Source organism: Rhincodon typus, chromosome 1, assembly GCF_021869965.1.
Source record: "Rhincodon typus isolate 14 chromosome 1, sRhiTyp1.1, whole genome shotgun sequence".
Taxonomy (NCBI): domain Eukaryota; kingdom Metazoa; phylum Chordata; class Chondrichthyes; order Orectolobiformes; family Rhincodontidae; genus Rhincodon; species Rhincodon typus.
Window position 1 is genome coordinate 160,778,937 of NC_063332.1, and position 27,930 is coordinate 160,806,866.

Here is a 27,930-nt window from a genome sequence, read left to right on the forward strand (position 1 = left end):
GCTTGGCCTGCTGTGTTCATCCAGCCCTGCACCTTGTTGTCTATGAGTAGGGCAGTTGTGTTAGAACTGTATAAAACATTAGTTTTGAAATGTGTCCAGGTGAGCTAGTTTGACCGGAATCATCCGGGCTTTTCTCTGACCATCTTGATGTCTTGACTGTTTTCTCCAGATGCCTTGGTTTCCAATTCTGTGGTGGCTCCACCCCTTGACTATAGGCTAAGCCCCTTTAAGCTGTGGTCTCACCCCTCTAACTGACCTGTCACATTCATTCTGGGGAATTAGCTGGGTGGAGCCAGAAGATGCACAGGAGTACATGCAAATCAGAAGCTGCATTTGTTGTGGTCACAGATCTCTTTTATTTGTTTTTCGGCCATCCACAATGTAACTATGTGCTGGAATACTGTATCGTCCACAGCACAGCGATTCAAAAGTTTAGCAGGTTTGCCCTAACTCCAGTCTTCTATGTAGTCTCAGTGGGTGGCAACAAAATCAGAAACTGTGATTTGTATCTTCAAAAATTGGTCAACTCTGACTGGGCATATTGTGAGAGCTGTCATGATGTGATCTCCTATCTTCATCCAGGCTACCCCCAGACTCCTGCCGTTGGTCACCCAATATGTCAGTCACCATGGATCCTAACCTTCCCAAGGCATTTCAAAGTGTTCTGGCTTTTCCTTTTGAAAATCTGGTTACCCTGTATTTAAGCCAGAGCTAGAGCATTGTGTATGAGTCTGGTTGCTATGTGACAAGGACGCGACCACATTAGAGATAGAACAGAGGAGATTTATGAGGATACTATCTCTGAGGAAAGATTGGTCGGGCTAGCGTTATTTTCTTTGGAACAGAGGAAGCTGAGGAGAAATTTAATTGTTGGTGTGTTGCAGTTCACTCAGAGTCCAAGTTTGCTATGACAATACGTCCTTTCAGACAAATGTTGTATTCTGGAGCTACGGATAGTGATAGTAGAGGCTTCAATGTTCTTTCAAGCATATGGCTGGCCAGTAAACTCACCCACTCTTTGCATCTGTCATTGACAGGAGTTGGAATAAATTTCAGGGTGATCCTTACAGTGTGTACAGCTGTGTTATGAATGAACCTTTTTTGATCATCAAGTGCTGGTGAGACTTGAATCTGGAGCTTCTAGCTCAGAGGCAGGGATGCTACCCAATGCATTACAGGACCTCCGATTTAATTTTCTGAAGAAGGGTCCTGACTCGAAACATCAACTTTCCTGCTCCTCTGATGCTGCCTGGCCTGCTGTCTTCCTCCAGCTCCACACTGTGTTATCTCTGACTCCAGCACCTGCAGTTCTTACTATCTCTATTTTAATTGAGTTCCATACACTTGAGGGAACTAGATGGAGTGGACAGGGAGGACCTATTTCCATTAGTTCCAGAGTGAAGGACCATAGATTTAAAGCAATTGGGAGAAAGGTTAAAGTAGAGTCAAGGAGAATGTTTTCACCCAGAGTCTGGTGGGTCTGCCTGTAGGGGTAGTAGATTTAGAAACCTCCATGGCATTTAACTAAAGTTGGACATGCACATTGAATGTCATAACTTACAAAGCTACAGACCAAAAGCTGGACCTTGGGATGGGAAGGCTCTTTTTTTTTTGCCCAGCACATCATGACTGGCTGAATGGCCTCATTCTCTTCTAACTATTACTACAATTTATAGAGTTCTAGTCATTCAGAATGGAAACAGTCCAACTCATCTGTGTCAATCTAAACTGATCTAGTTCCATTTGCCGTCATTTCTCCCATATCCCTACAAACCCTTCATATTCATATATCCAACCAGATGTCTTTTAAATGCTACAATTGTACCTGCCCCATCACCTCCTCTGGCAGCTTGTTCCATATATGCACCACCCTGTGTGTGAAAATATTGCTCCTTATGTCCCTTTTAAATCTTTCCCCTCTCACCTTAAACCTATGCCCTCTAGTTTTGGATGCTCCCACCCTGGGAAAAAATGACCTTGGTTATTCACCCTATCCATGCCCCTTATGATTTTATAAATGTCCATAAAGTCACCCCTCCGCCTCCGACTCTCCAGGGAAAATGGACCCAGCCTATTCAGCCTCTCCCTATAGCTCAAGTCCCCGCAACATCCTGGAAAATCTTTTCAGACCCCTTTCAAGTTTAACAACATCCTTCCTATAGCAGGGAGACCTGAATTCTAAAAGTGGCCTCACCAATGTTTTGTACAGCCACATCGTGACACTCCAATCTGTTCCACTGTTCATGTTGAACTTAGTCCAGTTTGTCTGAAAACAGAAATTTCTTAAGTTTAATTTGAGATGCCATTTTAACATAGTTTAGGTCATCTTTCTTTGTAGTCATATTTTTGTTTTGCAAACTCTGTGGACTATTGTCCTGGCTGTGTACGTCTGATAAATAACTTGCTGTTACAGTGGGGAGAAAAGCTGAACTACCAATTATTTTTTGTTCTGGCATTGTCAATGGATAGACAAAACATTATTTTGCGCTGTAACCTGTAACTAATTAAACCTGAAGCACTGTACACAATAAAGTTGCTTCATCGCCTGAGCAAATGTCTTCTGTTTACCTTCAGACAACAGTTGCTGTAGGTCAAAGTTGCTTATATGCGAAGCAGCTGGAGATATTAAAGAGATGATGTAAGATATTTTATAAATCCAAGTCTTTTTTCAAAATAACTTCCATTATTAATAAGTAAAAAAGAAGCTTTTATTTAAGCATGTAGTCCTGGTTCATCTAATAGTCATCTACTTAAAATGAGTGAGTTGCCATTTATGTTATGACCAGAAAACTCTACATCACACAACCCCTTCCCTTGCTTGTGAATTGTGCATAATTTGGCCAGTCACTGACATTCTGTACACAGCTGATAGATACTGATTAGGCTCCTTTTGCAGACGTGCATAGTAGCTGTTCACAGAAAGGAGCACATTCCTTTCAGCTAAGTGTTGCACTCCATAATTTACTTTTTAATCATTTGTCTGCAATTGATTGCCATGTCTCGACAGGATTGACGTTTTGTTAGGGACCATTACTCTGTTGGCTGTGATGTGTATATGATCTGGGTAATGGTCAGGGTTTCTGGAACACACACAGTTTCCCATAGCTAGAGGATGGAAATTCTGATTGAATGTAGCACTGACACAATTTGCAAGTAATTGTCCAGTGCACAAGTAGGACCAGCTGATGTAGCACAGAGCAGGGAGAAGTTGGAAGAATGTATAAAGGGGTATAATTAAGACGGAATATCAGATAATTTTGAGCAATTATGATTGTGTGATAAGAGTCCTCACAGCTATTATCTATTTTCAGGAAAAGCCATGGTTGTCTTTTCGTTGCTTAACTTCAAATTGATTTTTTTCAAGTGGTTGACTACAATCAGCCTTTTACTTTAGAGTATGTCGATCCTCAATAGACACAAACCAACCATATGCTATAAAGAAAAATAAGTAAGAAGCTCCAGGCTTAAAATAACATTGTTAATGCATGCAAATATGTTTGTACAAACAGCTTACATATAGCTAGTCTATCCAAATAACAAAGATATACAATGACTTCCAAGAGTTTAATACTAGAACCCATCCCTGTACGATGATAGTGAGATAATGACATGATCTGCCTGTGCTGCACGCAAAACAAAACTTTTCACTGTACCTAGGGACATGTGACAATAATAAATCAAATCAAATCAAATCAAACTTCATGGATCATAATCTGTTAACATATATAGAACAGTTTAAAAATAAGACCCGAAGCTTGTTCAGATGGAGCTTAGATCTGCAACATAAAAATTGTACATATTTCCAGGAAAGACAATGCAATTGCTAATACCTTATCCTGAAGTTAAACTGATGTAAATTTAAGGCCTGCTGTGTTCATCCAGCCCTGCACCTTGTTGTCTCGGATTCTCCAGCATCTGCAGTTCCTGCTATCTCTGTAAATTTAAGAACGTGACTGAGCAAGTTGAATACTGATTAAGAATCTGCTGGGAGGAAGAATGAATGGCTGTGCATTTTGTGTTTTATTTGGTGTTTAAATGTTACTAACCAGCATCTTCCCCGCTGTTATCAGACTTTTGAACGGACCTTTCCAATTCTAATGTTGATCTTTCTTTGCACCTTCTCTGTATTTGTAATGCTTTATTCCACAGTCTGTTCTGTTACCTTTGTATGGTTTAATCTGTAGCACACAAACCAACACTTTTAACTGTATCTCAGTAAATATGACAATAATAAATCAAATCAAATCAAAGCTAACTCCTGGACCTTGTCTTAAAAGCAGTTTGTAATTGAATTTTCAATCATATTTGAGCTTCTTTCAAAAGCCATTGCCTGGAAACCATGTGCATATTTGTTTGCAACTGCCTTGATGTTCTCAGTAACTTGTCCCATTTTTTGTGGCTGGGGCACCGAAAAGGACACTGCAGCACCCAATGACGATAGGACAAATTAGCTCTGTACGTTGTCTGCAGGTTGTCCTAAATTTCTTCAACATTTCATCTGAGGTGGTTAAGATATAATGTTCAGTAATTGGCATCTTTTCCTAAATATGTACAATTTCCATTTCTAAGTGTTACATTTAAGTGGCAGTTGTGGCTCAGTGGCAGTATGTTGTCTTTCCGCTAAAATGTTCTGCCCTAATCCTGAAAGGCATAAGCAAGGCTGGCACATTAGGGCAGTATTGAATGTGTGTTGTATTGTTAAAGCTGCTGCCTTTCAGATGAGCCATAAATCAACACTCTGTTTGTTCTTATGAGTGGATGGATAAGGGTTTAATTCTGTGGGGTAGATCTCTTTGGTGGCCAAATGTTTATACATTTATTCCTCAAACAATGCCTCCAATTGCTCAGTGCCACATTGCTGTTTGTGAGAGCTTGCTGTGTGTAAATTGGCTGCCAGTTTATTGCATTAAAACAGTGATTATACTTTAAAAGCTCTTAATGGGCTACAAAGAGTTTTGGGATGGCTTCAGATCATAAACAAGTCTTCAGATCATAAATGGGGTAGCACAGTGGCTCAGAAGTTAGCAGTGTTGCCTCACAGCACCAGGGACCTGGGTTCGATTCCAGCCTTGGGCAATTGTCTGTGTGGAGTTTGCATGTTCTCCCTGTGCCTGTGTGGGTTTCCTCCAGGTGCTCCAGTTTCCTCCGACAGCCCAAAGATGTGCAGCTTAGGTGGATTGACTGTGCTAAGTTATCCAAGGCTGTGCAGTCTGGTGGATTAGCAATGGGAAATGAATGGATACTGGGATCAGCTAGGATGATGGGACTGGCTAGGACACTCTTTGGAGGGTCAATGCAGACTTAATGGGCCGAATGGCCTGCTTCCACACTGTAGGGATTCTCGTCCTTGTGCCATCAGCTAATGGAAAATGTTTTCCTTTCTTACCTTTTCTAAGCTAATCATAATCTTTAACACCACTATCATATCCCTTTTGAATCTCCTTTGAGGAAAAGCACCAGCCTTTCCAACCTAACCTTTTAACTGAAACCCACATCTCTGAAACCATTCTGGCAAATCTCCACTGCAGCCTCTCGAGGACATTCACAAATACATGAAGTGTGGTGACCAGAACTGGATGCAGTACTCTTGGTGAGTGCTATACAGACTTCCATAAAGAGCCACAGCTTCCCTGCCTTTGAACTTACTGCCTGTAAATGGGAAATAAAAGGACCCATAGGCTTTGCCAACTACTTTTTCATCCTTCTACCTTCATAGATTGATGTGCCTGCATCCTTGAGTGATTCTATTCCTGAATAGTCTTTTAGAATTGTGACATTTATGACAGATATTAAGTTTGTAAGATGGTTATGTTTTAGGATTGTCTTGCATGCATGTTTCTGTCAGGAAAGTTATTAAAAACAGGAACAAAAACAGAAGTTGCTGGAAAAGCTCAGCAGGTCTGGTAGCATCTGTGAAGAAAAAAATCACAGTTAACGTTTCAAGTCCAGTGACCCTTCCTTTGAACGGAGAACTGTTCTGAGGAAGGGTCACTGGACCCCAACGTTAACTCTGATATTTTTCTTCACAGATGCTGCCAGACCTGTTGAGCTTTTCCAGCAACTTCTGTTTTTGTTCCTGATTTACAGCATCCGCAGTTCTTTTGGTTTTTAGTAGTCATTAAAAATTTTTTGTGTCCCACCTTTGATGCAATGCAGAAGCCAGTCTTAGCAATAATGCTTCAGCATTGTGACACTATTACCGGAAGGCAGTTCATGGGATCTAATGGTGAGTTCTGAAAAACCAAATGGCACTTCTGAAATTGCATGAGACATTGTGTTGCAGGGAGCTGACTGTTTATTTTTGCTAGTGGTTTATTACAAAGTTGGTGAATCCCTATTAACACAGCAAAAATCAGACTGGTTTCTGATCGGTAGGTAGGGCATATGAATAGAATGAATCAGCTTAAATTCAGTAAATATTCTTTTTATCCACTGCTGTGCTCTGCCCAGCAATACTTTAGATTTCTGATCAATAGTAGTTTATTGTCCCATTGGTAATGGTGTTCTCCTGAATTGTTTCCCCAATTAGTTCGAGTTGACAACTCAATTATCATGGTTTTGTATGATTGCTGGGATGGTATGTGGACGATCTTGGCTCAATATTGTACCTAACAATCCCTCTCTTCCTGTATGTATAGTTTCCTTGTTTTACAATTCTGTGTGATGCTGCTACAAGAAGCTATTGCAATTTAAACATTACAATGTTGTTCTAAGATCTTCCATCCCTTTGAGAATGTAAAATAAGAGCCCTTAAAAAAAACTGTTTAAATCTATGTTCTGAGAGGAAATAAGGACCAAAACATTGGGTGAAATTCCACCAGTCAGGCGGCATCTCTTGGAAAAGAACAGATTTAACCTTTCAGGTTGATGGCCATTCATCAAAACTGTTTAAATGGACAAACCCAGCTGTTTCCATTGCAATCAGTGGATTTCTATCCTGCCATACACGTTTGTCTGCCATACACATTATCTCTGATACTGCGCTGTTAGAGTGAAGCTTGTCGAGGGGCACCGCAATATAAACAAGTTCTTCATTTTCGGGTATAACTGTGCATGAGGTATTACTAAACCAAGAGCGGAAAATGCTGGAGAAACTCAGGAGGTCTGGTATCATCTATCGAGAGAAAATATTTCAAGTCCAGTGACCTGGAGGGTTCCAGCAATTTCTGTTCTTGTTTCAGATTTCCAGCATCCACAATTCTTTATTTTATGTTAGTATTCTGGTGGATATTGCTGCTGGATTTGTTTTTATGTGGTAGCCAGTGATAGCCTCACCATTAGTGTAACAGAGGGGTGGCATAGTGGCTCAGTAGTTAGCACTGCTGCCTTATAGTGCCAGGAACCCAGGTACAATTCCAGCCTCAGGTGACTGTATGGAGTTTTCTCTGGGTGCTCCGGTTTCCTCCCACAGGCTAAAGATGTGCAGGTAAGGTGGATTGTCCATGGGAAATGTAGGGTTACAGGAATGGGGTGGGTCTGCATAGGATGTACTTCAGAGGGTCGGTGTGGACTCAATGGGATGAATAGCCTGCTGATTCTATTCTTACCACATATTCCGAGCCAATATGACAAGTACACAGTGACAGTGACAATGAGGCAGTCAGAGAAAGAGTGCAAGGGCTGTATTACTCAACATCCTGTAGATTTTTGTTCTTTTGGACCTTCTTGCTTGTTACATTGTTAAAAGTAATAGCCATATGAAATTTCAGACCCTTCTTTATATTCTGAAGGAGAGACGTATGTGTTTTTCAAATTGCCATGCACGTCATGGAATTTGCTGGTCAGATAGACTGACATGATGCCTAGGAGATTCTGATTTGTGATGACAGTGCAGTTGTGCACAACAAGCAATGGGCACAGTAGGAGGAGGGGCCAGAAGACCAGGAGGGTATTCCATCAGAACGTTGAGACATATTGGCATCGCATATTTCCTTAGGCTTCACCTGAAGAAAACAGCATCCAGGAAATTGTGAAAAGACAAACCAGAAGATTTTTTTTCGTCCTGGCATTAGTAACAGCTGTTTGCTCTTCTCTGTTATGTTGAACATTTAGGAATTGTGTTTTCATCTTCCAAATATTAATGCAGGGGAACAAATTCTTCAATAACATTGTTAAGTAGCTCAAGTAATAAAATGGAATATTTACTGCTTGTGCTGTATTTTTCCTGCTTCATCTGCTTATGTGTTTTGGTTTGTCTGTATTTCTCTGGCTGCCAAGAAATGACTTATAAGCATGAAGGTAAGAAAGTCCTCCCAGTGAATAAAGATATGTTTATTTTCTCTGATTAGCCTGAGATTGAACTGATTTTACAAAATCCGCAGAGTTTGTGTATGATAGAATGTGCTATAGCAGTGCCTCCTTTTTAAATATAAATACATTTCAGTCAGAGGATAGTAAAAATATTTTAACTGTAAATACTGTTCTGAATTAGTGTGTTTCCCATGTTTACATTCTTGTTCTCTTGAATCCAGTACGGTGCTAGCAGCTCAGTTTGAGTTTTTTTTTTGCTGAAATGTATTATGTAAAAATGACTAAAGATCTCAAGGACAATTTAACCATAATAGCAGGAACACTTTTAAAATGAGTAGTAGTAATGAGCTTTCTCATCTTCCTTGAAAATCAGCACAGCTAAAAAGGCTATCTATTGTGTTTGAATTTGAAATGGTTGGATTTTTTGACTAACAGATAAATCTCATTGAGCTTTGCTGATCTGCCTGTGTACTTGATCTTGTTTAGACTAGATCAGTATTTTTCATAGAATTCTAACACAGTTTGATCGATGCATGAGTGAGAGGAACTGGTGAGCCAACTTGTTCAGTAGCACCTTTCAAAGGATCGAGGAGAGAAGACATTCAGTCTATTACTTCCAGTCTCTCCCCTGTGTCTTTTTAGAGGCAAGTGTTTAAACTTACACTGGTGTGTTATATCAGCTGATGGTTGTGCCCTTGTAGAGACCTGACATTTGAGGTCACCTCAGGTTTCAAGTAATAGTCGTGTTAACGTAAATCTCGGGCCTGGTAAGTGCCAATCTCCATTAAAACAACTGCTACACAGTATTATTTGGTATTATTCCACTTGAGCTGACCTGAAATGTTTCACCTTTTCTCTGCGTGGGGGCAAAAGCCATTCTGTGACAATGTAGCCAGCAGAAAATTACTGCCTTGTGAAGTGTGACTGCGAACCGCTGTTTACATGTTGTGGCACACTGCCGTCAATCACTGAACAGGCAAATTGGGTCTGATCGTTAAAGCTGAACCTGTGTGTCAGGGGAAAAATAAATAACAAGGATTCCTTAAATCAGTTGCTTTGTGTCTAAATGTGGGTCCTATGTGAGCTGAGCTCAGAGTTATCATATAGATGACCTTTCCAAAAGTTGTCTTGAATCTAGTTTATTAGCGGGATGTAGCCCATCTTGCCTGTAAGGGTCCTATGTGAAGCAAGTATAGACTACATCAGTCTGGCTACTAGCAGGCTAAGCATGCAGTTTCTATTGATGACCAATTTTTCAGAAACTGGACTTGGTGCAGAGAATCAGGAATGCTTAACTTGCAGGTCTGATTTTTCTGATCCATGTTCTCAAGAGCGGAATTGAGGAAATTGTAATTCTCAGCTAAAATTACTCTGCTGATGTGAGAAGAGCTTTTACTGAGGTATGTGACTGGCGTAGAGTGAAGAGAACTTTATCCTATTGACCATGCAATGTTTACTTGGAAATTGTAGATGCTGATATTGTATGCTGCGTATTTCAGCAATTAACACCCTTTACTTAACGAGTACATAATCCATTTTAAATTACAAACATTTACATAGAGTCATAGAGTCACACAGCACTGAAACAGACCCATGCTGACCAAGTTGTCTCAAACGTAACCGGTCCCACTTGCCTGTGTTTGGCCCATATCCCTCTAACTGTTTGTGCACCTGTCCTAATGTCTTTTAAATATTGTAACTGTACCTGCATCTGGCACTTCCTCTGGCAGTTCATTTCACATACGAACCGCCCTCTGTGTGAAAAAGTTGCTCCTCATGTCCTTGTCTGAAATGTTTGAAACCTTGGGCAGGACTCTGGGTTGTAATCAAGTTTGGGGGGTGGGGGGATGGGGTCATGACTCCAAACTGTTGGTAACAGTTACATAACACTGCAATTTTCCCCAAATTGGCCAATTCGTGATCGGGGGCAGGATCACCGTTTAATTGAAAGGAGGCCGTCCAGCTTGGAAGGAGCAGCAACATGCAGTTAAGAGGGAGGGAGGAGGCACCTCCATCCTGAGGCATCCTCTCACCCAAGTTTTAAAAATTCAAGTTTGACAAATCCCCACAATATTCAGGGAACTATGTAGAAAGGAAGCCCCTCCATAAGCGAGCATCTGACTGCGACTGTAACCAGGCAGTAGGCAGGGCCTCAAAGCCTTTCCTGAGGCCTGACTGCTTGATCTGTTGCCTGGAGGCTGCCTTCAGGCAGCTGGCCTTTATAAGCCTCAATACTTTGAGGGTCTGCAGGCCTTTGAAAAATCGCCTTAATTGGCTTGCAGCTCCAATTAACCGGCTACCCACCACTACACTACTGATGGCCATCCAGCCTCTAGAAAGATGGTCCAGGGCAGGATGGTGCTGCTTGTCATGTCAGCTGCAGCATGAGTTTCCCTCATGGGGGGCAAAAATTCAGCTTTTTCTCTCTTAACAGGTAACATTGGATCAAACAAAAACAGCTTGCATCCTTTCACTTACGTATAAGCCTGTGAGGAGGAAGATTATGCTTAATTGATGATGTGGAACGTTTTAGCTAAGTTACAAAAATACTTAAATTTGATGAGGTTCACTGACAGACATGTTTTGATGTGTCTATATGACACCCATCTGTCAGTAAATTTACTGGAAGCATTAACTGCTCGAAAATAAGCTGGGTAACATTTTGTGTTAAGATGGAAATACCGAGAGAACATGTAAAAAAAATCATGTTAGCATCACCAGCAGTCATCCTGCTGGTAATTTATAAATTAAGTCTTACACAAAGTTTTTTAAGGTCAGGATGTCATACGTAGAAAGAAAAGCGATCAATTTTTATGATCTGCTATGTTAAATGCAATTAACATTAATTAGTGCTTGACATGTTAATAGAACTTTCTTTCCCTTCAGCTGTTCTTTTCGTCTTGCCGTTTTGAAAATTGTTGTAGTGAAAGAAAAAGGGTTGAACAGTGCAAAATCTTATGGTATCTGTGAGGTGTGGAAAACTGGCCTGAGGTTTCAGCTGCATATTCCTAATTGTGAGCTTCATTTTAATACCCTAAGCTTATCACTAGGCTAAATCCTTGCTGCCTGACAACATGATACATGCTTGCTTTTTGTCCTTCGCCAATATTTCCTTGTTGCTCTTTTCATCATTCCCCTGGTAATGTTTTCTCTCTTTACTGGGTCCAGATGGCCATTCACACCCAATACTTGCCACTCTGGATCCCACAGAAAAGAAAAATTACCTTTTTCTCCACAATAATGATTATTAAAAAGGTGCCCATTGTACTTTGGAAGAAAGAAAGAATGGTATACTGAAATGTAGGGAGAATTTTCCCATGAATGACTGTAGATTTTCCTCAGTTATTGTAAATAATTGTTTTCTATTGAGTGAACTCTTTGTGCTCCAGTCTATGCACTTATTAATTTATTTCTTAATATTTATCAAAATGTTCATTTATCAAAATAGTCATCAAAAATGGATAATTGAAAATAATCCCATAGTTATAGGAAACTTTCCAAGGCTATATCCTGTTGGTCAGTGGATCATGACAAGATTACATTTTGGACTGGTGTGTTCACTTTTGATTTTGTGGCATTGTATGACATATATAGTGGCAAATTGACTGCTCCTTATATCACTGTTCTAATTTTTAGTTAATTGAAGAGAAGAACCTGCCAATTCAATCTAAATCATCGATGTAGACTAATCTTAGAAGCAGCTTAGAATTATTACTGCAGAGTTGCAGGCAGTGCAGTTTTAAGCTCAGTATTGAAACCTTCCTTACTCACTCTACTTGTTAATAGCTTTGCAATATTGATGGAGGCTGTTTACATTTAATGTGGCCCTGTTCATTATTTTTAAAGGTAAGCATTTGAGGAAAATGGAACGGCTCTGCAATGAAATAGATTTAGGATTTCGGAAAGGTGTTAACTCCTTGTGGGTACTACTTTCCGTACAAATATTTAGTTTTGGGAGATTGATACTTTAAAAACTGTCTAGGTCTGTATGATGCTGCTGATGGCTTTTCCTTGTATGTCACTAAAATACTTTGATGGATGTGAAAGACATGGCAAAAGGTAATGCTTAACTTTTTAACTCTTTTGCTCTTACTACTTTGTACCTAAGTTTTGTACTTAGCTACCTTTGTACCAAAGATGGTGCCGTCTGTGGAGACATTATACACTTTTCACTGTAATCCTGTGCTTTTTCTGTACTTGAGTACGTGTGGCAATAAAATCTAAATCTAAATCCCGAGAGTGATACATGGACAATCCGTATCGTTCTCGGAAGTGAACTACATGTCGAATGATGTAAAAGAGTTTGTTTTGTATTGATTGGTTGTTTTTGTGATTTCCAGTCCTATGATGAGGTAAAGGAGACTGCCAATGATACAGAAGGGGAATCAGACTTCAGTTTTGACAGATAATCTCTGGTGCTGATGTTTTATTTCACTATGGCCATGAATATGTTTGACCTGAAAGGCTTCATAAAATAAATAGTTTTGGTGGACCTTCCTTTCAAAGAAAAGTTGGAGCGAGATGAGAACAATGCATCATGTCACAAATATCACCCCATAAACATTGTTTTTCTCTTTTGCTTCAAGCTATATAATATTTTTCATGTGACCTGTCAAAAATAAAATGAAACTTCAGATAATAGTTCTGCTGCCCGTTTCCAAACTATAAAGTGAATGTCAAGGCATGTGAAGGTAACAGAGAACATATAATTGGCTGACCTCTCATCGAGGGACAGAGCACTCTGCAAGTGTATATCTGGTTGTGTTACATTTGGTCAATACACACAGCAGTTTATGTAAGGTAATGGCTGGTGGTGGGAACACCTTTTACTTTTCTAGCTGTAATGATCAGTCACACACTTTGTCAGACTTTCCATGTTAGGACTGAACCTCTCCGATGGTGCACTAGAGAGGCGAATGAAATCATTTCCACTGCATCCTGTAGTCATTTGGTGGCAAGATTTCTCCTTGCTCAGGAGAATGTCCCATTTCAGCGAAGCTGTTGGCCAACCTGATTGGTCAGCAGATCCGTAGTTTCAGCAGTGGCACCAGAAATGGTGGCATCTCTTGGGACTCCAAGATGTCACAGCAGTCAAACTGTCAGAGTGCCAGGTTGGAAATAATTGTGGGCAGTAGAGAGGGGAAAGGGGAAACGTAGCTTGTGCTTTGAAGGCCAGGTGACGATTGAACCCCTGGGTGGCCCAAACCTTAAAGGGGGCATCAAATTTCTTAAGGGAGCCACCAATGGAGGCCAACCCCCTCCCTCCAGTCCTCCAAACCAACCTGAGCAGTGGGCTACTATCCTTATGATTGAACACCTCCCATTGGTCTCTAAATTGAGGGAAGGTTAGGGAGCGATCCGTTAATGCCCAATAATTGAGGTTAAGGCACTGATTTCTCCTAAAATCATGGAAAGGACTGGAGTGAACAGGCAGGTGTTCGCAAGTGCACCAGTCAACTTTATGAAACCCCCTTCAACTGCAAATTTGCTCACAGGGGGCCTATAAACCAGGTCATTTTGTATTTTAATATTTTGTTACTGAAAGATGAGAACGTCCTTTGCCAATTCCAGTTGCATCACAATTGATCACTAAGTTTTACTCTTCAACCGGGTCACTGAAAATTGAAATAAATTTGAATTTGATTACTGGTACAACAGATTTTACTTTGCTGAGATGAATTGTGGATTTTAGTGGCTTTCTCCCTCCTGAACGACAGGACTTCCTATTTCTCTGTGATGAAAAAAATCGTGTTTGTTACAAAAACAGAATGTGCTGGAGAAGCTCAGCTGGTCTGGCAGCATCTGTGGAGAGAAGGCAGAGTCAATGCTTCAGGTCCAGCAACCCTTCTTCAGAGTTCTGGACCCAAAACATTGACTCTCTTTCTCTCTCTATTAGTGGTGGCACAGTGGCTCAGTGGTCAGCACTGCTGTTTCACAGCACCAAGGACCTGGGTTCAATTCCACCCTCAGACGACTGCCTGTGTGGAGTTTGCACATTCTACCCGTGTCTGCGTGGGTTTCATCTGGGTGCTGCAGTTTCCTCCCACAGTCCAAAGATGCCTAGGTTAGGTGGACTGGCTGTGCAAAATTGTCCAGGGATATGCAGGCTATCTGGATTAGCATGGGATATATGAGATAAAAGGGATAGAGTAGAGGAATAAGTGTGGGTGGACTGCTCTTTAGAGGGTTGGTGTGGACTTGATGGGCTGAATGGCCTGCTTCCACACTGTAGTGATTCTGTGAAATGCTGCCAGACCTGTTGAGTTTCTCCAGCAGTTTCTGTTTTCCTTTTGTTTCAGATTTTCAGCATTGAAGTTTTTGGTTTAATTTTAATTCATATTTGTTTCTCTGTTTTAAACTCGTTTTAAGAGGGGACAGTTAGTGACTAAAGTGCTGTTTTTATGAAAGTTTTGAATTTACAATCTTGCTGTGAAGTATAAACTCTTGGAATTGAATTTGTGACAAAGCAGGTAATGGGTATCAGGACAAGGCTGAATGACTGGGTCCTTTCCCTAGGGTGGGGGAGTTTAAAACTAGGAAACATATTTTTAAGGCGAGAGGAGAAAGCTTTAAAAAGGACATGAAGGGCAACTTTTTTCCACAGAGAGTGGTTCATGTGTGGAATGAACTGCCAGAGGAAGTGGTGGAGGCAGGTCCAGTTACAACATTTAAAAGACATTTGGACATGAATAGGAAAGGTTCAGATGGGTATGAGCTAAGTGCAGTAAGTGGAGTTAGTTAAGTTTTGGGCACATGGTCAGCGTGGAATAGTTGGACCGAAGAGTCTGTTTCTCTGCTGTATGACTCTATGACTGAAGATTCTACAGTAGGAAAGGCAGTTTGTGTTTATCAGCAAGTTAACTGAACCTAGCAAGCTATCCTTAAACTCTGGGAGATCACATTCCAGCCAGAATTATAACAGGCAGTTATGGTTATAAATATATGTACATTTATCGAATGGGGTACTATCATTTGAGTTATGACTTCTGGCTTAATGTGTACCTTGGCAAAGATGTAGCTTGTCAGAAATTTTATACACACACATGTGATCTTTCCTAATCACATTGCTAATACTAAAAAGAAAGATTTGCATTTATATATTGCCCTCCACAACTACAGGTTTCATAATACTTTTATAGTTAAAACCACGACACTTCCGCCCAGTAGGAAAAGAGCAGCAGATGTATAGGAGCACCACCTCTGTAGTCAATGAAGTATATTTGAAATGTAGTCTGTTGTAATGTAAGAAATGTGGCAGGCAATTTGCATACCGCAAAGTCCCAGAAACAGCAATGTGATAATGACCAGATAATCAAAGTTTGTGACGTTGAGTAAGGGAAAAACTTTAATCAGGACACAGGGGACAACTTGTAGATGTTTTGAAACTGGAAAGGGTTCAGAAAAGATTTACGAGGATGGTACCAGGGTTGGAGGGTTTGAACTATGGGGAGAGGCTGAATAGGCCGGGGCTATTTTCCCTGGAGTGTTGGAGCCTGAGGAGACACTTTATAGAGGTTTATAAAATCATGAGGGGCATGGATAGGGTAAATAGGCAAGATCCAGGGCATAGTTTTGAGCTGAGAGGGGAAAGATATAAAAGGGACCTAAGGGGCAACTTTTTCACGCAGAAGGTGGTGCATGTATGGAATGAGCTGCCACAGGAAGTGATGGAGGCTGGTACAATTACAACATTTAAAAGGCATCTGGATGTGTAAATGAATAGGAAGGGTTTACAAGGATATGATCCAAATGCTGGCAAATGGGACTAGATTTATATAGGATATCTGGTCAACATGGACGAGTTGAACCAAAGGGTCTGTTTCTGTGCTGTATGTCTCTGTAACTCTGAGTCAACAAGAATTTTTGAGATCTTTTACATAGACAGATAGACAGGACCTCAGATTAAAATCTCATCCTCTGGTGGCTCCTCTGACGGTGAGCTGACCCTCAGTACTACTTTGGAATGTCTGGATTTTTTTATTCAGGTCATTTACATTGTGGATTTTATTGTAGCCATTGTAGAAATGCTGCTCCTTAGCTGACAGATTAGATTCTTGAGCAATGGCTTCAGAATACCTTCTTCATGAACAAAGCTGCATTGGTACTGCAAAGAAGCTGTGAGAAAAAAAATGTTTGATTATAGCAACGTTTTTGAGGACCTCAGTAACATATAAATGTTCATCAGTACTTTACTTTACTTTTTTTTTTCAGAGACATGTTGTAGAGACATTTTTTGGATTTGATGAGGAATCAGTCGATTCAGAAACCTCTTCAGTTGCCTCGTGTACAACTGATAGGACACCAGCAACTCCAGAAGAAGATCTAGATGAGGTAAATAATTTGACCATGTTTGTCAAACAATTGGTACTGGCACTCTTAATGGACTTTGAGATCTATTGTGATCAAGTACAGTCTCATCCACTTCCATATTGTCATCCCTGAAAAGCTAGACTGGGAAAATTCCTGACCTGTAAATCAGAGTAAGGGTTGCAGCTCACTGAATGCTTGTCCTGGCCATCATTCAACTGTGTCTTCACAATGACATCTTTACATGCTCCATGTATACCATCCTCCTCAATACTTCCGCAGGCCACCAGTCTCACTACATTACCATGGCTCCTGTCGGACAAAATCGCACATCACATCAGCCTTTTAATGCTTTACTTTGGAGCTGAGGGATGCCTGTGCTTCTGCCATGTTGCTTTGTGCACAGGGACACATCATGCAACTCACACATCTACACATCTTATGACTCTTAGCTTTTTTTTTTAGTGTTTATTCACTTTGCCATTCCCTCAGCGATAACAGTCAAGTACTGTGGTCTGAGAGACAGCTCCTGGCTTGCAGCAGCTGAGCACCTGAGCTTTAAATATGACACCAGGAGCGTGAATGACGGAAGGTTCCGGCAATGACCAGCTATGCCAGCCGAGCGATTTGCCCTAGAAAGGTGCCTGAGATAAATGGTGAGGTGAAGGGTGAAAGATTGTGTGAGAAAAGTCACTTTGAGCTGTGGTGGACTAATCTCTGTGAGTTTGACTGGATGAAACACTAAATGAAAATGGGGCAACGTTCCACAGTCGTTGTTTGATCTCATAGTCAAATCTTTTAAAAAGTGATTACTGGCATTTGCTTCCTTGATAAGATTGTTTCGCATATTATGACTAATTCCAAAGATTTCCTCCACTTTATAAGGTCATAAACAGGGAAGAATCTGAACTGAGGTTCCGTCAGCTTACAAGGGAATACCAGGCTCTCCAGAGAGCTTATGCACTGCTTCAGGAGCAAGTCGGTGGAACTCTGGATGTGGAGCGAGAGACCAGGGTAGGTTAAGGATGTGGCACAATCTTCTTAATCCAGAAGAGAAGTTGCTTTGGCATTTCTCCATTTTGTTTTCAATTTTCATTCCCCTATCCTTCCAGGGTTATGTCACAGCTGGGACTTCTCAGATTACTAATGATCAATACAGCATCTTCCATGCCATCCAGCATCTAGACCCAAAATGGATATAATTTTTCAACATTTTCACCTGTTATACATTGAACCTTCATGGTTGCCCATCAAACTGACCTCAAAACCAGTTATTCCTTTGGAAGTGCAATGATACAATGAGCTTATTCTTCTTTAGGCAGTTTAGGGCTACACAGCGTCACCAACTGCCTCAAGTGAGTGACTTTTGACACCTATCGTTTGCACGTCATAGATGAACCATAGAATCCCTGCAGTGCGGAAGCAGGCCATTTGGCCCATCGAGTCCACACCGACCCTCCGAAGAGTATCCCACCCAGATCTATCCCCCGCCCCCCACCCTATCCCCATAACTCCACCAATCCACCTAGCCTGCACATCTTTGGACTGTGGGAGGAAACTGGAGCACCTGGAGCAAACCCACGCAGACATGAGGAAAATGTTTAAACTCCACACAGACAGTTGTCTGAGGCTGGAATGTATTAGACATTTAATTTGTTGGAAATATTTAAGTTAGCTGGATATAGAAGTTCCTGTGATGCCAGGATGGGACAGTACCTCTTCATGCCACTCTCTTGCCCTGAAGCTGTATCCCAAGGTTACGAGAATGTGAGCATTTTTGGAAGAGCACCAGAACCAGCCCCAAGTACCTGCGTGAGGTATGAGAGGGTTGAGGAAAGCAGCTGAACCACATTTTATGCCAGTTTACCCTCGTAATAAGAGGCATTTTGAAGCCTGTGTTTTTGGCACTCCCTTTTTATTGTGTAATAATGACAATGTCAACTTACCCAAGTTATTTCTTCATGCTGTGCTTTGTTCAATGTATTAAGAGTGGGCACTTGTCTAATGGTGAAACACAAGTTGCTCACAAATGGGGAGTGATTTTTTTTTAATTATAAAGAGCTTATTGGGTTTGTGGGAAAAGTCATTCCACTGATTATGTAGTTAGCAACAAAAAATTAACAAATTTAAGTGCTGCTAAGAGAGAGATGCGAAAGGTTTAGAGATACTTGCATGCATAGATTTCTTGGAGTGTGCAATACTGTTAACAAGCATAATTGATGTAGAGTCTGTTTAAGGGAAGAGATATATTTAATGCTCTTGAGACAAAAGCAGAGCAGTCATCTTGAACTGCTCCAGTAAGGAAGCAGCTCAGATAAAAGTGGCCTGAATGGCCTCCCTCTGTGTAGTAATGAATGATTTATCTTGACAGACTCGTGAACAGCTGCAAGCTGATCTCCTCCGATGTCAAGCCAAAATTGAAGACCTGGAAAAATCGCTTGCTGAGAAAGGGCAGGTAAAAGTGGATTCTCAGAATCTTTATGTTCGAATGGTTCTAATTCCGATTTGTGCCATCATCCTTGGTTCAGTTGACGTCAATGGTAATTAGTAACTTCTTGAGAGACCTTGTAAAATCTAGTTTGCACAATCTTCCAGTTTCTGAATACATCTTTGAATTCTGCGAAGATTTATCAGTGGTCATCTGTGCCGTTCAATGTGCACATCAGGATTAAGCGCATGTTAGGAAGGTGGTTCTAGCAGAATGTAAAGCGGATACTGAATTGATCAGGTAATTTATAGAAAATAAACCTCTGACCAACTTCTCAAAAATCTTTGCAGGTTGCATGCCTATGCTCTGTAACAAGGCTACTTGCTACTAAATATTAACTGGCTATGATAATTTTTTATGCTCATAGCTGACATTGGAATGCAACTATCCATACTGTTTGTTCAGCTAATTTCAATGTTACCAAGCCATTTATGAAATGACAGGGCATCGAGAAATTACATTTATTTGGCTGTTAAAATGCTCTTCAGTTTAATGCTGATTCTGAAAATTTATTCCAATTCTTTTCCACTCAGGGAGTTTCAGAATTTGGCTTTCAGCACTGTTTTGTTTTGTTTTACTAATTCCTTTCCCTGCAGTTCTAATTCAAAACAAAAGTGATACTTAATACAGTACATTTGTTTTGCATTTTCTGTTTCGAGGAAGTTAGTTATAGTTGTCTAGTTACACTGCGGATCCCTTCTTAAGCATAGGCACTGTGGTCATAAGTACATAAGTACATAAGAACTGGGAGCAAGAGGAGGCAATTCAGCCCTTCAGGCTTGCTCCACCATTTAATACGATCATGACTGATCGCATCTCAATCTCAGCTCCACTTCCCTGCCCACTCTCCATAGCTACTTAACCTATTACTAATTAAAAATCTGCCTATCTCCTCCTTAAATTTACTCAATGTCATAGCATTCACCTCACTCTGTGTTACTGAATTCCACAGATGTAGGACCCATTGAGAGAAGTAATTTCTCCTCATCTTTGTTTTAAATCTGCTACCTCTTGTCCTAAAACCGTGTTCTAGATTGCCCCACACGAGGAAACATCCTTTCTATGTCTATTTTGTCAATTCCCTTCAGCATCTTATATAACTCCAGAGAAGATAGGCCTAAACAGGCTCAATCTCTCTTCATAAGACAAACCCTTCATCTCTGAAATCAATCTAGTGAACCCATTCTGGACTGCTTCCAATGCTCCTCACGTAAGGTGACCAAAATTGTACATAATACTGCAAGTGCGGTCTCATTAATGTCTTGTACAGTTGTAGCAATGCTTCCCTACTTCTGATAGTGTTGCCAAAACATTATGACTATGTATATTTACACATATTATATACAAATAAATAAATACAATCCATAAATATGTCTGTGTATGTATGTATATAAATATATTGGCAAACAAACGAAATACTTATATATGTTTTTGCAAGTAATATTCTACTCAAATGTCAAACTGAAGTCTGAGTGAGTTGGAGAGGAATCCAGGTAAGGTGAAGTCAAGCATGGATTTTGCAAAAGTGAAAACAGTACCTGGCAGGATACCGTAGAGGAGAGAAGGATTTCCATTATTTTAAGACTCTGCAAAAGAATAAGTGATGGGCTGATGCCTGAATCAAGGGCACTGCAGAGGGGGAACAGTGGACCTGATGTTCTGATTTTTCCCTCCCACATGATTTTTTTCTCTACTTTGGACAGAGTCGGGGCAAGTGTGGACACAAAGCTGTTTCACAAACTTTTCCCTTCCCTACCTCCTGCTCCCATTCCTCGATATCCGTTGGAGATGCAGAGAGGGCACATGTACCTATATATAGGTTGGCACAGGCAACTGCTGCAATTCAGCCAATCATCCTGTTTGTGTTTTGGCTTCAAGGGCTGCTTGCTGGGCCACGGTGTTCAGTCATTGTAGAGGGTATGAATGTAATTTGGAGGAAGGATATGTTCCAGTACTGTCGGAAAACAGCCACGCATATGCCTCATTCAGAAAGAACATTTAAAATTGTGGAGCAAAATATTCTGTGTACAGCTCTTCCACTGCCTCTTTCTGTCTGACATGACTCCTGCCTAGAGAGAGCCTGCCTTTCGTGCAGAAATTACTGAAAGTGTGGATGAGGTCTACAATGCCAATGGAGATGTGCTCAAGTCGGAATATCCAGGCCATTTGTGTAGGTTGTCAATTTAGAGATGAATGGTCGTAGCTTATCATGGGGAGAAAAATGGATTTTGCTCGGGGTTTCAAAATGAGAGGCTTACAAATTTTCACAAATCATCTCTGGAATTTATCGGAATGACTGTTTAGAATTGCAAGATAACTTTCCTTTATATAGCACATCCTATCCAATAAGAAATCACAAGCCAGATAATGAAAACTTAATCAGATAAAATTTGACTCACAATTCAAGGAGGATATGTTGGAGCAAGTGACCAAAAGGTTGGTCAACGAGGGAGCTTTTAGTGAGTGTTTGAAAGGAGTAGAGTGTTGTGGAGTGAACAATACTTTAACTGCTCTTTGCTTAAATATGGAAAACAATTCATACATCACAGGAAGGGCAAAAAGTTGCCTTGTAAGGATTAACCTCACAACTGACTATTCAGTTGAGATCCGTGTCAGAATGATAGAGTGTATTGTTGGTAGATGAGGCCTGCTTATGAATGGTTTCTATTGCACTAGCAGGCTTGCACCATTCATGACTTTCTGGCAGCAAATGAGCCCACGTTACTGATGGGCACTGCCACTACTGTCTTTCAATGCCAATGAAGCAGCCAGGTTAAGTCACCCCATGCAGGTTTAACATGAGATTTATCTGTTGCAGTAAGATCATAAAGCAGGGATTCTTTATTCCACTGGCATCAGGCCATTACAAACATAAAGGGAAATTGACACTGAATAAGTTAAGGTTAAACATAGTATTTACATGGAATTAAACCTGTGGTTTAGATCTGGTTGAGGAAATCCTTTGTCGGTGTAATCACCATCACCCCATTAGGCCTCATTCCTCCAAAGGCACCCATTCTCCCCCGTCAGTTTGACTGCACCAGCTGCCCTTCTCTGTGCACTGCCTCGCCATCACCAGCTGTTGTTGGTGGTCCCATTACATAGATTTATAAATGGCACATTCCCTTTTCTGCCATGGGTTTATCATTTTAAATTCTCAAGGTGAAATGAGCGTTCTTCTGCGGTCTAATTTTAACTGTGTATTCTGACTGCTTGCAAAATCCATGGAAAGTAACTTTGCTGGCTGTTTTTTTTTATGTCTAAGGTGCTGGAGTTATAGCCTTGTTTCTCAACTGAATGATCTAGAGTACCATTTAGAATGTTAAATGGTGCAAGGGGATCAAATATTGTACATGTTTTTTAAAGAAGTGGGTAGTTGGGAATTTATTCTAAATGAGTGACTCGGTCACTTACACATGCCTTGGCTGTAAACTGATTTAGAATTATGTATGCCATTGTGAGTTTGTATTATTCGAAGCTCTGTAGCTGTCAATTTCTAGATTCTGAAAACAGTATCATTTTTAATGATGTAAAAGTACATCCTAATGCTAGCCATCTGCAAGTACTATCCAAAATAAATTGCTGACATGAATATTTTGTGGAAACCCATTATTCACTGAAAATTTTCTTGGAATTTATGAAAATGAACATTGCATTTATTTAACCTGGAATTGCAACATTTAATATGTTACGTAAATAGAATATTTTCTTGTTACAGTTCCCTTTATGGCCAAACGTTGCACCTAAAAATACAACACGAACTCCCATCAACCCCTCCCATGCTGCATATTACCTTTGCTACTTTATCTGTTGTGGTTTTTGCTACAGTAGAGATATCTCTAGATTTGGATTTTATTGTCACATGTACTAAAGTACAGAAGCACAGGAGAATAGTGAAAAATGTCTAATGTCACCACACTGTGCCACTTCAGGTACAAAGGTAGCTAGGCACAAAAAAGCTCAGCTACAAAGTAGTAAAAGAAACAAAGTTAAGAAGTTAAGCATTACAGACCTTCATAGAATAAGTAGAAAAATAAAGAAATAACATTGAAGTCTTTCTTAATATAATCTAGAAAAATAAAGGAATAAAGTTAAAAGTTGAACAGTCTTTGATGAGTGTTCGCTGCGGCCCCAATCGCCTCTGCTTAGCTTGCTCTCCAAGAGACCTCGGCTGCCTGTTCTCATCACTGCCACAGATGCCAGGGGACCTCCCTCACCATTCGCTCTTCCCACGTCGGGCCGTGATGCCATCGCTGTCTCTTGTCAGATGAGTGGCAGCAGGAATGAATATATGCAATGAGAAAGTGTTTTGCACTCACCCAACCATACACTGCCAGTACTCTAAAATACAGTGAATGCACAAAGTGACCATGGCAGTAAATTCTACCCTACCTTTAAGCAGTCATATCACTGAATGATTAAAATTGTAGAAGATAGTCACATTTAAATCATCCTGAATTTGATTAAATTTCACTTTAAAGCACATATGCAATTTTTGAATTTGTTGAATTTGTAATATTTTTATTTCCTGCAATAATCCAATACTTTCTGTCTTATTGTGATTTTAATTTGCATTAATGTTAAACTATTTCAGCTTATGTGAAATATTATATTTTCTAGCCATTATCCCTCTGTTTATTTGGATTTGTAAGTCAAGGTTTCTGTTAAGACCTCTCTGGTATTCTGTGCATAGACGAAATAATTTGGCTTAATTCAGCACTGCCCTATATTTCTGTCTATAGTTGAAAAAGATCCATTTAATCAGGTGAATGTGCTATAACCTCACGATATAACAACATTTTTCTAAGAATTCATTAAGACATTCATTCAACATTTGGGGTGCACTATTAGCATGCAATGTCTTTTCACATTATTGCTATGTCTATTTATTCAATGGAACAGTTAACCTAATCAAATGAGTTTAAGGCCTAATTTCAAAATGCCAGGCAAAGAAATTTATTATGTTTTTGTTTAATTTATTTTTCTAATCAACCTGTTCAGACATGTTACTACACACCTCTGGAACAGGTGGGACTTGAACCCAGGCATCCCAGTCCAAGGGCAGGGGCACTACTACTGAGCCACAAGAGGGCCCAAACTGTTGTGTACCATATCTCTGAAACTGGTGGGAATTGAAGCTGGGCCTTGTAGTCCAGAGGTACAGACAGTCATGGTGAAGTGTTTATTAAAGACAGATTTTAGCCCATTTGTATTTCAAGAAATATTGCTACAAATCTCACTGCAACCGCAGAGGTTAAGGTATAGCTTAAGATTTTGTTTTGTTGCATAGGGTTTTTGTAATACATTTTCTTTCTTTTCTTGTTATTCTGTGTATTTTAGGACTCAAAATGGGTGGAAGATAAACAGTTACTTTTTAGAACCAACCAGGAACTTTTAGAAAAGGTAAATGATCTATTGGATGTGCCTAATGAAATTTTATAAAATCTCCAATATTGTCTCACACAAATGATGTCTTGTGAGGATGTTTAGCACTTTAATGTCTGACTGCTTTGATCAGCGGAGGATGGGGAGACAGCAGCTTATCACATTTAACTGAACTAACCTACTTAAAGGGTCTAGGCCCGAAACGTCAGCTTTCCGGCTCCTCTGATGCTGCTTGGCCTGCTGTCTTCATCCAGCTCTACACCTTGTTATCTCAGATTCTCCAGCATCTGCAGTTCCTACTATCTCTAACCTAACTTGTTGATAGGTTTCTTACTGGGGCCATCTTTGATTCTTGTCCTAAACGCAGACTTTCTTTCACCCTTTTTTGTTAGTGATTGTACTTCCATTGATTTTTTTTTTCTGTGCTTGTGAATTGTATTTTCTCCAACACTGTTGCAATCAATCTTAATTATGAAAAAGGAGAATCAGGTTCCCTTCTCCCTTATTTTATACTGCCCCCTTGATAATTGCAAATTAACTCATGACCTGATAATAATGAACAATTGAGAGTGAAATTCAGCTGTTGGTATTATTAGTGCTGCCCTGGGAGCAGACGTCAGTAATTATTATGCACCCTTTAATGTGATCACCAGTGTTCGCACAGTTTTAGTTTACAAATAGTGATCTGGTTGTACAGAGTTTGAGTATTTCTATAAACGTTAAACCCAGGCTGGTTTTCTTTTATCCATCAAAGCAATGCCCCAAGAAATGAATAAATGGCTGTCCCTGATTTTGTTCAGCTGAAATAGGTGCGCTGTGTCTACTTTTTCTTTCTGTTTGCAAATAACAGGGCCCTGTGTATCCATATGTGTAGCATCTAGTGTTCAAACATGTGACACAAAATTAAACTTGTCAGTTAGCTGTCAGTCATCATTAACAGGTGCATTGTACATGGCAATGCCTATACCAATCAGAGTCCATTTGCCGACCAAACAATACTCTTCTTTCTTATAGTATGAATGTTGTTTCACTCTTACTTTCATAATTGTAGCAAATGTCCCACTGAGTGCAAAAGGAAATGTTTAAACAAAATGTGTTTTTCCTTCAGTAATCCCCAATATTGGTTTAATTTATTTTCATCTTTTATTTGTCATTTCCTTTCTTTCCCTTTTCCATTTTCTTTACTTTCCTCCTTTTCAGCTTCGTTTTTTTTTTCCTTTATTCATTTACGGGATGAGGGCTTCAATGTCTAGGCAGCATTTATTGTCCATCCCTAATTGCCCAAAGGGCAGTTAAGAGTCAACCACATTGCTGTGGGTCTGGAGTCACATGTAGGCCAGACCAGGTAAGGATGGCAGTTTCCTTCCCTAAACGAAATTAGTGAACCAGATGGGTTTTTCCAACAATCGGCAATGGATTCATGGTCATCATTGGACTCTTAATACCAGATTTACTGTATTCTTTCTCTCTCTTGTTCTCCACCAATACTATAATTTGTCTTTAACGTTGTTGGCCAGAATGCTCCTCTTTGTGGATAAGTTTCAGCATCAACCATATTTAAAGTTACTTGGCAACAATTTCATGAAGCACTGGAGAGCTTTCGGTGAGAGGGAGAAGGCAGGAATGGATTGTTGAAAAGAAACATTTTTGATATCTCCATTTGAGTCTCTAATCTGCCACAACAGATGTGTACTGAATGGCCTCTCATCAATCTCATTCATTCCTGTGGATGAGTGAAGAGTCTGAAGGCCTCACAACTCTCCTCATAATGCTGAATACCTGTGCTAGAATTTCTGGGTAGGGGATTGGTTTGGTGTGCAAAAGGGACATGGCAATGGGCATGTGAGTAGGTTCAGTGTCAGCTATTACTTCGGCAGAAATTCTGGGAACATGTTACAGCAACATTTTTTTCAGGATTTCCACGTATCTTCCAGCAAATCTACAGGAGACGATTAGGGGCTGTCATTGCCCCACTGTCATAAATGGTGGCTCTCAAACTACTGATGATGAAATTGCAAATTTCTGTAACAAAACTGCACAGCATCTATAGCACACATACTGCTACTGCTGCCTCAAACACACCCTTTGCACCTTCCTCATTCTTACTTTCTTATATTTAATTTTACACCTTCTAATGGGAGACTGTTCCAACCCTTTAGAGACTAATGATTTTTAAGAAAATATGTGAAATACCAGTAACTGACTGAAAGGGGCACACAATAAGATTTCAAGCTTTACCTAGCAATCAAAGGCAACATTGTCTAAACGCTATTCAACCCGCAACTTATACATAAACTACAGACAAGAAGTTTCCCATTTAGCTTTAATTAGGACCAAAAATCTTCCCCTCGTGGGATATTGAGAAAGCAGTTATTTCTCCAGGAATCAGTTCAAAATTATGCTCTGCTCCAGATGGCTTGTTTGTTTTTTATTCAATCCCCAGCCACATAACTTCTAATCCAAAGAAATTACTTCCACTGTGAGGGTTATATTATAGATTCCTGCTTCAAACTCAAGCTAGGTGAATCTTCCAGTCTCTTTAAATCTGTACCTGTGTGGCTTTTTTCAATCTGAGCATGAGCTGCTGTCCACATTTTGCGTGGTCACCGCCAGAGTGAATGCTTTCTCTGCTTTAGCACATGTTTGGCTGCCTCTGCCTTCCTGCTCTCTTTCTCCCAGATTCTTCTGCTTGGACCTTCTGCTTTTCACACCCCATCTAATGACAGCATGAATTGTATCGGCCTTTTATCAACACAGAAATGACAATTAGCTGTCTTCAAGGGCCCCATATCATTCTAATCTGGAAGTAAACAAATAGTATAATGTATAGTCATTTGTAAAGCCTAATTTTCCTAACATCTTCCTGTGACACTTGAAAAATGTGGGGCAGATTTTTGCTCCCAAGGCAAGTAGCTTAAATTGCGTAATTTCCCAATTTAGTAGATCTGCCATGTTTAAAAAGCACCGTCAGTCCCAATTTTCATTTCAGGAATCTGGGAACAGGGTAGAGTTGGGTGCAGCAATATCAGGAGCAGGGTCGGATGAGTGCAGTGGTGAGAATGCTAACTTTAGTTTTCTGGGACTTCGTCCCTGTTGCTTTGTGAAACTGTTAGGCTATCTAGCCCTGACCCTCACAAACCTTTACTTCGTCTCCACCTCTACTCATTGACTACCATTGCACTTCCATACCAACTCATGGGTCCCAAACACACATTACCCATGCCCTCTCCCACCACCTGGCTCCTTATACCCACATTTCTTTTCCACATCCTCAGTTGTGATTGGACATGCGAGGGAGGGGGCTATTACCAGTGATCATGCATTGGACTTTTAAAGAGGAACAGTGTAGACCACAAGGCCATGAAAGTTTAGGACACAGGCATGCTACTGTTTACTCCCTGGCCTTCCTGCAGCATTGACCCTGTCTGTAAGTGGCACCTTCCTGGCACAACCACTGCTGGACAGATCTCTCACAGCTGTACCCTTGCACAGAGGGAGCC

The 27,930-nt window shown here is 40.4% G+C and overlaps 1 protein-coding gene across 5 annotated transcripts in view; it reads left to right on the forward strand.

Moving 5' to 3' along the window:
• The window catches only part of LOC109914802 (janus kinase and microtubule-interacting protein 1-like), a 183,671-nt gene that overhangs the window by 79,405 nt on the left and 76,336 nt on the right, over nucleotides 1-27,930 (forward strand). For all 5 annotated transcript variants that reach the window (XM_048596484.1, XM_048596513.1, XM_048596499.1 and 2 more), the window contains 4 exons: nucleotides 16,462-16,581; nucleotides 17,443-17,571; nucleotides 18,929-19,012; nucleotides 24,386-24,448. In XM_048596484.1, the coding sequence (XP_048452441.1) occupies nucleotides 16,462-16,581; nucleotides 17,443-17,571; nucleotides 18,929-19,012; nucleotides 24,386-24,448 (396 nt within the window). The remainder of the gene's footprint in view (nucleotides 1-16,461; nucleotides 16,582-17,442; nucleotides 17,572-18,928; nucleotides 19,013-24,385; nucleotides 24,449-27,930) is intronic.